Source organism: Mirounga leonina, unplaced genomic scaffold (assembly GCF_011800145.1).
Source record: "Mirounga leonina isolate KUSES-001 unplaced genomic scaffold, KU_Mleo_1.0 Mir_114, whole genome shotgun sequence".
In the NCBI taxonomy this organism is placed as follows: domain Eukaryota; kingdom Metazoa; phylum Chordata; class Mammalia; order Carnivora; family Phocidae; genus Mirounga; species Mirounga leonina.
The window spans coordinates 24,088,703-24,101,168 of record NW_023270265.1 but is presented as its reverse complement, the minus strand read 5'-3'; the positions used below and the strand labels follow the sequence as shown (position 1 = coordinate 24,101,168).

At 50.2% G+C, this 12,466-nt stretch overlaps 1 protein-coding gene across 2 annotated transcripts; it reads right to left on the bottom strand.

The window, feature by feature from the left end:
* Positions 1-7,264: 7,264 nt before the first annotated feature.
* On the bottom strand, positions 7,265-11,274 carry MARVELD1 (MARVEL domain containing 1). Of its 2 annotated transcripts, none has more exons than XM_035026546.1 (2): positions 9,185-11,274; positions 7,265-8,195 (listed from the first exon to the last, which is right to left on the bottom strand). In XM_035026546.1, exon 1 carries the CDS (start codon positions 11,239-11,241, stop codon positions 10,720-10,722), a length of 522 nt encoding a protein of 173 aa, XP_034882437.1. In that variant the 5' UTR covers positions 11,242-11,274; the 3' UTR covers positions 7,265-8,195; positions 9,185-10,719. The 2 variants fall into 2 exon arrangements, with proteins under 2 accessions (XP_034882437.1, XP_034882443.1); XM_035026552.1 differs by having other exon boundaries at positions 7,265-7,853; positions 10,139-11,274.
* Positions 11,275-12,466: the final 1,192 nt, after the last annotated feature.

Sequence of the window (12,466 nt, the reverse complement as noted above, 5' to 3'; positions counted from 1 at the left end):
GGCACCTGGGTGGCTCAGTCATTAAGCGTCTGCCTTCGGCTCAGGTCATGATCCTAGGGTCCTGGGATCGAGTTCCGCATCGGGCTCCCTGCTCCTTGGGAGCCTGCTTCTCTCTCTCTCTCTCTCTGTCTCTCATGAATAAATAAATAAAATCTTAAAAAAAATAATAATAATCAGCCATAAAAAGGAATGAAGTACTCACACATGCTACAACATGGATAAACTCTGAAAACAATATGCCACGTGAAAGAAATTAACACAAAAGGCCACATGTCATATGAATCTATTTATATGAAATGTCCAGAATTAGAGACAGAAAGTAGATCAGTGGTTGCCAGGCACTGGGGGCCGGGGGTTGGGGGGAAGGGCAGGAATTGGGAGTGACTTCTAACAGGTACAGGGTTTCTTTTTGGAATGATGGAAATATTCTGGAATTGGATAGTGGCGATGATTGCACAACTTTATGAATATACTAAAAGCACTGAATTGTACACTTTAAAACTGAGACTTTTTATGTTACATTGTGTTAAAATTTATGTGATGTGAATTATGTTTCCATCAAAAAGTGAATGAATAAATAAAATACATATTTGACCGGTGTTTTTAGATTGTCTTTAATATTCGCATTTTCTCTAGTATTTACACTTAATATTTGAATATAGTTTTTGATTAATAGCTCACCGCCATTGCTCTGAAAAGAGTTCAATAAATACATCTTTATGTTCTTGTACCTGGGAAAGAAGTACCCTTGAGTAATGAGTTTCCCAGCTGTGAGGCAGTGAGTTGTCAGACAAACACAGCAAGGAAATGGATGTCTGCAGTTACATTCTGACTCAAGAGCTCTTGGCAGCCATGAAAACAACTATTCATCAAACACAGGCACAAAAAAAGCCTCACAGAGCAAAGCAGTGAAAACCTCAGCAATAAAACCTTGTGGCCTCCTGTGAAAGGGACAGTTCACTGTCCACCAAAAAGTCTCATCCACTGGTATAGAGTCGCAGCTGGGCAGCAAATGCCCAGCCAGGAACTACATTCCCAGCCTCTTGCATATAGATTGGGTCATGTGACTCACCAAAGGAAGTGAGTGGAAGCGATGAGTATCACTTCTAGACCAAGGCATTTAAAAATCAGAAACCTCCTCCTTTCTCTCTTCTCCCAAATGCCAGCTCAATGCAGAGGGGATGGCCAGGCCACAAGGTGGAAGGAGACTGAGTCCCTGAATCATCACAGTGGAAAGGCTCCCACTGACCTGGGATATCCACAAGGGACAGTTATATAAGGAAGAAATAGGTTTGTATGTGAATAACAAAGAGATTTTTATTAAATTAGACTACCGAATTGTTGGAGAGTGTTTGTTACAGCAGCTAAAGATCAATATTCATTCATTCCACTGAACAACTATTTACCATGTACCTTTCAGGGGAATACAGAAATGGATAGCCCAGAATTCTTTCCTCAAAAGGTTCTAATTCTAGGAGCATCAGCTGGCTCAGTCAGTAAAGCATGCAACCCTGGATCTCAGGTTTATGAGATTGAGCATCACGTTGGGCATAGATGTTACTTAAAAAAAAAAAAAAAACTCTAATTCTAAATTGGAGAATTAGATGGCAGACTACTTGAATAAATATGCCACCAGTGGACTTCTTATAGGTGACCCACCAAAAAACCTGAATAGACTAATTACCATTAAAGAAATTGAAAGAATTCACAAACCTCCTCAATGGCATCAGGCCCAGATTCTTTTGCAGTCAATTTTTATCAAACCCATCAATAAAATGATTTGTTAAATTATTCCAAACAAAACAAGATGTCAAACTTCCCAATTTATTCTGTGAGTCCAGAATTACCATCACTGGTACAAATGCCAGGGAATAGCACACGCACATACACACACACGCCAAATATCATCTGGAATATAGCCAATTTAAAAATAATAAGGATACACCCACCACACAACTGCACCCTTCTATTGCTAGCTAAATATGCAAGAGAAATGAAAGCATATGTCCACACAAAGATTTGTACCTGAATGTTCACAGCAGAAACTTGAAGCAATACAAATGTCCATCAAAAGGTGAATGGATAAACAAATTACAATGGGATAATACTCAGTGATAGTAATGAACAAATAGTATTACCAAAGTAGCACAAATGAATCTCAAAATAATAAAAGAAGCCAAATACCTCCCCTCACCCCAGAAAAAAAAAAAAAGCACATACCATACATATATATTATAATTATACACTAATATGTAGTCATAGAAAGCAGATCAATGGTTGCTTGGGGGTGGGGGAGATAAGAAGGAATTACCAAGGGGCACGAGGGAGCTTTTGGGCATTATGGATATGTTTACTGTCTTAATTGTGGTGATGGCTTCACGAGTGTATACATATGTCAAAACTTATCAAAGTGTACGTTTAAATTATATGCAGTTTAAGTACACTAAGTATAACCTAATACATCTGCTTAAAAAAAGAAATATCTAGGGGCACCTGGGTGGCTCAGTCAGTTAAGCGTCTGACTCTTAATTTCAGTTCAGGTCATGATCTCAGGGTCATGAGATGGAGCCCCACATTGGGCTCCACGCTGGGCAATGAGCCTGCTTAAGATTCTCTCTCTGCCCCTCTCCCCCACCTTGTGAGTACGCGGACTCTCTCTCACTCTCTCTAAAACAAAAAAACACCTAGGCAAACACTTCTCCCTTCTGAGCATCATCTACAAAATGCAGTTATTATCTGAACTGTTTACCAGTTCATATAAGGATGGAATTAAGGAGATGTAAAAATATTTCACAAACTGTGAATACAAGAATACAGGGACATTGTGTAATCTTTATTACTATTAATGCCATTATCAACAATATTATTATCATCACTATCATGGTCACTGCAAAAAGACTCCATCTACCTATGTTAAGATCATTGAGGTTAAAAAAAAATCACTGAGGTAGTTCATCTTTTTTTTTAAGATTTTTATTTTTAAGTAACCTCTACACCCAACATGGAGCTTGAACTTACAACCCCAAGATCAAGAGTCACATGCTCTACCAACTGAGCCGGCCAGGCACCCTGGTAGTTCATCATTTTAACTTAAAAAACAAATCCTGCAAGTTCACTAGTCCCTAGGGATGACTGGGAGGAGAAGGTGACAAGCTGACACTTTTAACACTTCTGTGCTATCTTTCGGGGCGCCTGGGTGGTTCAGTCATCAAGCGTCTGCCTTCGGCTCGGGTCATGGTCCCAGGGTCCTGGCATCGAGCCCCTGCTCTGCCAGAGGCCTGCTTCTCCCTCTCCCTCTCCCCCTGCTTGTGTTCCCTCTCTCGCTGTGTCTCTCTCTGTCAAATAAATAAATAAAAATTAAAAAAAAAAAACAAACACTTCCGTGCTATCTTTCAAGAAAGCTCAACTCAGACCACAGGAAAGAACAGCGGAGGGATCAATTCGTGGCCGGTGAGATTGTCATTTCTCAGGTGGGAAGAGAGCCAGCGTGGAGTCGGGGAGAAGGAAAGTAAGAGTGATGAGCACGTACTGTGGCTCAGGTCTGCACTTTACAAACATCACCTGAGGTCCCCCCAACAACACTACACAGCTGAGAGCTGACCTGCACTGACTAGTTGCCGGGCGCTCTGCTCTGTGTGCCTCGTCTCAGTAAGGCCTTCCCACGGACCAGGGAGGGAGCTACTAGCATGAACCCCGTTTAGGGAGCGATGAAACAGATGAAGGGCTTTAGTAAACTGCCTAAGAAGAGACAACTAATAAGAGACTGGCCTCGCTTTGGACGTCACAGGCGGAGCTCAGCTCAAAATCAGAGCCAGTCATATTAACAGCTCGTATTAACTAGGGGACACAGAAGGAGCCAGCACAGAGTACAGAACAAGATTTCGAAAGGCAGGGGCGCCTGGGTGGCTCAGTTGGTTAAGCAACTGCCTTCGGCTCAGGTCATGATAACAGGGTCCTGGGATCGAGTCCCACATCGGGCTCCCGGCTCAGCGGGGAGCCTGCTTCTTCCTCTGACCCTTGCCCCTCTCATGCTGTTTCTCTCTCGCTCTCTAAAAAATAAATAAAATCTAAAAAAAAAGAAAAGAAAAGAAAAAGAAAACCCAGCGTAGCTCTCGGTGGGGTCTTTGGCTGGGAAGTCCCCTGAAACTGCAAGGCATGGGAGCACACACTTGAGTTTGAATCTTGTTTCCGCCACGTAAGTGACCTGGGGAAATCAGTTTACCCTCCTGACCTGTCTCCACGTCTAGCAAATGGGGGTATTTAATAACTCATGGGCTTGTGAGGATGACAAGTGATGTTATATAACATCCAACTTGTTCTTGACTCACCGCAGACACTTCATAAAGTTAGTTCCCTCTCTCCCCTCTTGCCAAACCGGACTCAGAAATGCTTTACAACTGGGGCATCAGAGCGCCCCCTTCAGGACCCCTGGAGATGGCAGCAAGGAGAACCTGCTTTCCATCTCTGGGAGATGGAGAGGAATCTGCAGAGGCACTGCCTCTGGGAGCTTGCCCTCACCTCAGTGTTGAGGAAAGAATGTCCCAGCCCTGGTGCCAGCAAGCTCCCAAATAGCCATCCAGTTCCAAAGGAATGGGGTCATGGAACAGGGAGGGCGAAAGGGCTTTCTGATTAGGAGCCTGACTGGGATTTCCACAGCTTGAGGTTGCTGTGGGTGGTCGGCACCCTCCTGCTGGCTATGTCAGGTGCTCTCCTTTGGGTTCTGGCCACCTCAGCGTACCTCTCCCTTGCCTTACAGCACCCAGAGAGCCTCAGGCCCTCCTCACTTCTTTTCAGCTGCCCCCACTGGCCCCGGGCGTTCCTCTCCCCCAAGACTGGCTATGAGGTGGAATACGGCCACCCCAGTGCTCCCTCCGCTCCCTGCTACTCTTGGCACAGGCTTGGAGAGTCACTTCACTTCCCCTCCTAAGCCTCTATTTACTCATCTGCAAAAAAGAACCCACCCCCTTTTATAGGTTTTACTAAGATTTCTACAGGAAGCAGCCAAGGGAGTGACAAAGTTAACCAATGTGGGAAAGTTATAAACGTTCCAGAAAGTACACAAAATTCTTGTAGTCCCCGACTATTTATGTGGACATTTAGAAAGGGTTAGAACTATATTATCATTAATTTTAAACAGCAAGTTGTAAAAGAGTCAAATGTATATATGTGTGTGTGCGTCTGTGTGTGCGCACGTGCACACACACATATCCATGTATATTTGATTAGTTATAAAAATTAGAGGAGATTTAAGGTGCACCTGGGTGGCTCAGTTGGTTAAGCGTCTGCCTTCAGCTCAGGTCATGATCTCCAGGTCCTGGGACGGAGCCCCACATCTGGCTCCCTGCTCAGAGGGTAGTCTGCTTCTTCCTCTGCCTCTCCCCCCTGTTCATGCTCTCTCTCTCAAATGAATAAATAAAAAACCCTTAAAAAAAAAAGGGAGAGTTAACAATGGTTTATCTCTAGCGTTTGGGATTAGGATGATTGAATGGCTTCTCTTTGTAGTTTGTACCTTCTGTACAGTTTAATTTTTTATTTATTATTTTTTTTAATTAAAGATTTTATTTATTTATTTTTTTAGAGAGCAAGCGAGAGAGAAACAGCATGAGAGGGGAGAGGGTCAGAGGGAGAAGCAGGCTCCCCGCTGAGCCGGGAGCCCGATGTGGGACTCGATCCCAGGACCCTGGGATCATGACCTGAGCCGAAGGCAGACACTTAACCATCTGAGCCACCCAGGCGCCCTGTACAGTTTAATTTTTAATGGGTATATATTATTATATTTTAATGGATATATATAGGTATTTTATTTAACAAATAACTACTGTAACAAACGAAACAATACAAACATGAATAAAAAGCGCTAACCAGACCGTTCTCTCTCACATCCTTTCCTTTTATCCCTGCAAAAATGTAGGTTTATTAGCTTTCCTTTCTCACCACTGACCACCCCACCCCCATACTTAGAAAAGCAGGAAAAATAATAAACATAAATGAGCAAATCCCTCAGATTCCCCAGACTCTATTATGTCCCTGAAGAGCCGTGTCTTATTTCAAAGTGCCCTCAGCATTAAACAGGAAATGTCAGATTAGACCAGTCCTGAACACCTGATCTGCAGGAATGAAAACCAAACTCCACCTAAACCTCAGAGCCTGCCAGAGGACCACAAGGACTTACCAGCTGCCAAGGGGAGTGAGAGAACATCTGCCTTCCAGTCCCAGTCCTGCCACTAGCCAACTGTGTGACCATGACAAGGCCCTTCTCCTCTCTGAGGCTCTATTTCCCCTATTAAATGGGGGTGACAATGCCAACTATTAAGACTGTTAACTGGATCAAAAAAGGTCACGCAAGTAGGAACATATTTTCAATTGCAAAATTCTCCACAGAGCTACAACAGCAGGGGGCTTACCAGCCTTTGCATAAAGGGAGGCCACTTTTTATTTTGCGCAAAATTCATGAATAGACACAGAAGGGGAATAAGGCAGGGTCCTTGGCATTTTCCTCCACCCTGGAAATCCAAACCATGAAGAAGAGGCTGTGTGTGTGTGTTTATTGTGCCGGGGAGGGTGCTTTGGAAGATAGTGGGTGTGCAACACACCCAGCATCCGATCCCTGCCTGGAGCTGTTCTAAGTGAGTTCTGAGATCTGCCCGTAGAATTCTATGTTCTGGCTGCAGAGTTGAGGTTTGGGGCACAGGAGGGAGGAACTGGCAAGGAAGCCTGCTAACTCTGCTTTCCTGCTCTTTCCAAAGCACCTATTCATCAGGCTGTAGCTGGAATCCGGGGAAACCAGGTGGGGTGTGTCCAGGAGGCAATACCAGAGCAGGTGCTATGGTCTGCATCGGAGCCTGAACCCCAGGAGACCCCACTCAACCCCCTCTCAGCTCTGTAACACCAGGCAAGGCACCACACCTCCCTGGGGCTCATTTCCCTTTCTGCAAAGTAAGGGAGTCAGACTAGATCAGGACCCTTTGGCTCCATAACCATAGTCATTCTGTGCCTGCCCATCAGGGAGTGGAGCTTCCAAAAACAGAGGGGTCATTGAGAGCTGGGCTAGGAGCCTCTGCAATTCCCACCAGCTTTTGTCAGGGGCAGACACAGGCAGTTTTCTTCCCTCTGCTTCCTGTGTCCTGCCCTAATGCACTGAAAACCTGTGAACTCATTTTTTTTCCCCTCCCAGAAGGAAATCGGAAGAGGATGGAGAGAGGCTGGGAGACCCAGTACATAGGCTTACTGCAGGGGGCCAGGAAAGAAGATATATACACCAACATCAGACAAACCAAACTTTATTCCGAAAAGCAAATTAGTAACCACCACTAAACTATTAAATGAGGCACATCGGTCCCCTCTCGCTACTGGCCCACACCCCTCCCACTCCCACCCTCTCTTTTGGCCTTTGTAGAACACTAGAAAAATCCTCTCTTGGATCCGCAAGTGGTCCTAGACTTTTGGATTGGTAGGAGTCCACAGTGGTCTCAAGCTGGACTGAGTCCTGGAGTCTAATGAGGAAGGCCAAGGAGGCTGGCTCCAGTATTCAAAAATTCTGGGCCAGGTCAGGTGGCTATTCCTATGGTACAGGGTCGCAAGGGGAGGAGGAAATGGGTGTGGGGGCTGTTTTGCATGTCCTTCTCACATCTGGAGAAACAGCCGGAGGCCAAGCAGGAAGGCACATTTAGAAGAGCCAGTGAGCTCTGGAATGATTCAGGCACATCTGAATGAATAGGTACCATGAAGGCCAAGGAGACATCTACTCTTGAGTAAGGTCACCTGACCACAGACAGAGCACCATGAGCTGGGGGGGCTAAGAAGAGATCCTCAGGGGGCTGGTTCTGAGCTGAGAATGCAACTTCAATGGTGATCTGAAAAAAGAGAAAAGGAACAAAAGCTGGAGCTAAAACGCACTGTTTAAGGCACGGAGGTGCATAGCTCAGTTCCATGTGTCTGGAATCTTGGGCCCAAGTCACAGCACAAGGAGAATCAGAATTTCTCTTGTGTGACGGTAAAATGAATCTTCACGCATCTTGGATCTTCCACTGGACAATGTTGAAGGGAAGCTGCCGGGCAGAGGTCATCCACTCTCCCCACTCAGCAGCCCTCTGCTGGCCCAGCCCAGAATGCTGTCCCCTGCCAAGGGAAGCGAGCCCTGGGAGAGGTCAGCATGACCGCTACGGGAATCTCCGTGGCCTCAGCAACGTGGAAACCTGCAACAGAAGAACCAAAGTCATAGGCCACCCGAGGCACCTCCAAGTATCCCAGCAAAAGCCAGCCACACGCTCTGGCCGGCACGAGTGGTGGGGGCTGAGAGAACAGGTGTCCCGCCTGGAGGAAGGCGGCCGGACTCCAGCCTAAATGAGACAGTGAAGGGCTCAGTGTTCTAGGATCTCCCGAAGGAGAGAAAATAACAGTAGCGACAACAACAAAAATAACCACCGTTGTCACGGATACAGAGTTTCAGTCTTGCAAGATGAAAAACGTTCTGGAGCTGGATAGTGGTGACAGCTGCACAACAGTGTGACCCTACTTCAGGCCACCAAACCGTACATTTTAAAATGGTCGCATGGTCAATTTTATGCTATGTATGTTTCACCACGGTTGTTTTTAAAGTAGCCACATGAACAGTCTCTAACATGTACTGACCCCCTACTCTAGAGAGTACAGCCCCGTCCTGAGGAGGCCGAACTGCCAGAGTCCAGATCCTAGCTCCACCCATCACACCGTCTGGGAGGCTCTGGACAAGGTACTTAACCTCTCTGTCACTCCTCTGCCTCCTAGGGAGCAAGAACACAACTCACCTAGTAGGGCCGAAAGAATGAAAGAAATACGTCTAAGTGCTCCAAGCAGTGCCCCGCATACATGCCTCCATGCTCCGCACTGTGCAGCTCCCAGATCTTCATAGCTACAACAGAAAAGCCTCACCCTCTCTACCTAAGCTTTAAAAACACGCTCCCCAAAGCACATTCTGGCCTCCTCTTATTCTAGTTTCTAATCCAGACAGGGCTGAGCTTTTTCCAAGAGCAGACCTTTTCAGGATGTAGAAAAAAGGCTGAACTGGTACAAGCCTTTGGGCATTGTGGTGGTTACCCCTCCCACTTGCTCCCTGAATAAAAACCCCTTATCTTTCAGCAAAGGGGGCTCTGTGCTTTTTATTCAAAGGCCTATGACCCCTCCAGAAAGTCAAGGAGCACCTTACCTAACAGAGGCTGGGCCAGCTGTTCACCCCAACTTTGGAGTTTTCTTCTCTCTTCACTGAGTGAGACCCACTCCTGCCAGTTGCTCACGGTCAATGCCAGCATCTCTTATAGGCAATGTTCCTTTTGACTGGGAAGCCATCTGGATAATCTTGACTTCATTTTTCAAACAATGTAGAGGAATGTTCAGGTCCACCAATTCCCAGGTCTCTTGCGGGCCTGGCAGGGACAGCTATCTTCTCCCCCACTGAGGCCAGCCCTCCCCCTGCTAGAGAAATTCCCTGGGAAAGAGAAGGAGCACTCCAGATCTTCAATCATACCATAGCCAATGAGTTGGATCCCTTAGGAATGAATGACAGCCAAGCCAGCACAGGGATGCTTGGAAGTCTTAGGTGGCAAAATCTAATTGGTCCAGGTCCAGAGGCAGGTAACACTGTAAACTAAATTACTTGGGCTTCTTTTATAGTGGGACTTCTCAAAGTCTTTGATATGCTAATGAGCATCGTGAATCTCCAAGAAGGCGAGATAGCACCTTGACAAACCCGTTTGGCATTGAAACCCTCTTTTAGAGCGTAGCTCCAGAGCTAGGGCTCCCGGGAACACCCACTGCTTTAATGTAAACAGTGCTGGACTGGGAGTCTGGAAAGGTGGTTCTAATGGGAATCCGGAAATGGGGATCTAATCTTATTCTGGCTTTCCCAAGAGCAAGGGGTGAGGCTCACCTTGACATTCCTTCAGGGTCCTGTGGGATCCCTAATGCAAAAAGATATTGGGAGGTGAGGGTGGTGGAGGAGAAGCCCGTGAGAGGAAGTCTGGGAAAGTGAGACCAGAGAAACTAGTGTGCGTTTGGGCCTGGCCTCCAAGAACCCCGAGGACAAAGGCGGAGCAGGCAGAGGCGAGAGAAGACTCCAAACGTGCAAAGGTGCAGCCCGCGGGCCTTTCCAATCCATCCTCACCTTTGCAGACGGGCCCCACCCAACATCAGAGAGCGGACTGCGCGCAGGATGCCCTCACAACCCCGAGCTGAAATGAAACTCTTCGCTCATCCTGAGACCAGTGGAGGCCTGTCCTCAGCTCTCCCCGCGGCTGCGAGCCTGCCCTTCACAGCGCTCGAGGCTGAAAGAGGGGCCAGGGGCGCTCTTCCGACATCGGGGCGGGAGAGGGCAGTGGCGCAGCCAGAAGGCTGGTTCCAATTGGGAGCCTCCCCCGGATCTACGCGGCGCCTGTCCACGTCTCGCTCTCGGCACGGAAGGGGGCGAGGAAGCGCGAGGTTTCTCCTCGGACAGCCAGGGTGTGTGGGGGCCCGCTCCTCGGAGGCGGCCCTGCCCGGGTGCCAGGAACCGGCGCGGGCGGCGCGGCGGGCCGGACTCTAGGCGGCGGCTCTGCAGTCGGACGGGAACTGCGGGCCAGGGCGCCGGGGCGCGGGCGGGAGCGCAGGGCAACGGGTGGGTGCCGGGGCGCACGGGCGCGGGGCGGCGGCGGCAGGAAGGACGGGGGCGCCGGTCTCGGGAGGGTCCCCGCCCCGCGGCGCGGCGGCTCACGCCACCTCCTGCTCCCCCTGGTAGCGGCGGCAGCAGCCGTAGAGGGCCGAGAGCAGGTAGAGGCCGAGGCAGAGGCCTCCGCAGACGGCGGCCGCCAGGAAGGCGTGGTAGGCGCAGGCCATCTGGTAATCCTTGAGGTTGCAGTAGCTGTGGCTCTGGGTCTGCGAGATCATGATGCCCGTCGCGGCGCCGTAGAGCGCGGCCGCCAGCAGGTCGTGCGCCACGTTGACCACGAGCCAGCGCGAACCCAGCACGGGCACCAGCTCGTGCTTGCCCAGCAGCGTGAGGAAGTAGAGGCCCAGGGTCAGCAGCCAGAAGAGCACGGACACGAAGAGCGCGAAGTGCACGGGGCCCTGGTACCTGCTCGTGGCGATGGTGATCCAGAAAGCGGCGCCAGCCAGCAGCTGCAGCAGCCGCAGCACGCCCAGCGGGCCGCGCAGGAAGGCCCTGTGCAGGCGCACCGCCCCGCGGACCGCGCGCGCCTGGGGCGGCGGCTGGCGCGGGGGCGGCGGGAGCATGGCCCCCGGGCGCGGTGGCGGCGGCGGCGGCGCCCCGAGTAGCGGAATGGCGGCGCCCGGCTCGCGGGGGTGGCCCGGCCGACGTGCCCGCTGCGCCGGCGGCGGCCTCCTCGCGTCCCTCCGAGGCCTCCTCGCGCTTCCTCTCCGCTTCTCCCCACCCTTCCTCCCCTCTCTCCTCCCTCCAGCCCTCCTCTCTTTCTCTCCCCGTCTCCACCACTCCTACCCGCCCTTTGGCTTCCCCTCCCCGTCTCCACCCCCACTCGCTTCTCCCGGCCTTCTGCCATCTCTTTTGGGCCTCGCTCACCACGCCGGCCCCCCTTTCCTGCCGGCGCCAGACTCCCAGCTCGGATTCCTTCCTCCCCGGGGCGCGGCAGAGGGCACGCCCCCGCCAGCCCCCTCCGGGCCGACCGCGAGCCTTCCGCTCTGGCCGCCCGGGCCAAGTTTGGCACATCTGGGGCCATCCTGCCTGCCCTGCCTCCCTGGCTCCCGTCCAGCCTCGGAGGGGAAAGCTGTCTTCTGGAGCGTTCTCTCGGCCTCTGGCTGGGCCCCTTTCTTTCTACTTTCTCCTGCCCTAGGGTCCACCCGGGGCCTCCTGGCCTTTTCCTGGCCCTGGAGGAGAGCAGCGCTGGTCTTAAGCTGACATCCATTCTCACCTGAACATCTGGACTATGTCCACCTCACACTTCTCTGGTCCAAAGGCTCTCAGACATCAGAGAAAGGGGCTGTCCCCCACCAGAGACCCCACTGCCCCTCGCACACACCACAAGGCCAAGTCCTATCAGTCCATCCTCATTTCTCCAACGTCCTTGCCATCCAGTGTTGCCTAGATTAAAAATGTGCTACCCAGCATGGCCCGAGCACCAAGCCCGGGGTAAGAGACAGCAAAGACCATGCCCTTAACTACTAGGCAAAACAGCCTCTAATGAAACCTAATGACGCTTTACACTGTCCTTTACATGTATGCCCACTTAAGCCTCAAAACAGCCTCAGAGATAGAATTATTTCCCTCCTTTTTTTTTTTTTTAAAGATTTTATTTATTTATTTGAGACAGAAAGAATGAGAGAGAGAGAGCGCACATGAGAGGGGGGAGGGCCAGAGGGAGAAGCAGACTCCCCGCTGAGCAGGGAGCCCGATGCGGGACTCGATCCCGGGACTCCGGGATCATGACCTGAGCCGAAGGCAGTCGCTTAACCGACTGAGCCACCCAGGCACCCCAGAATTGAT

What these genes read in the sequence shown, in the direction of transcription:
- MARVELD1 (XM_035026546.1), bottom strand. Translation starts at nt 11,241, where the DNA reads ATGCTCCCGCCGCCCCCGCGCCAGCCGCCGCCCCAGGCGCGCGCGGTC.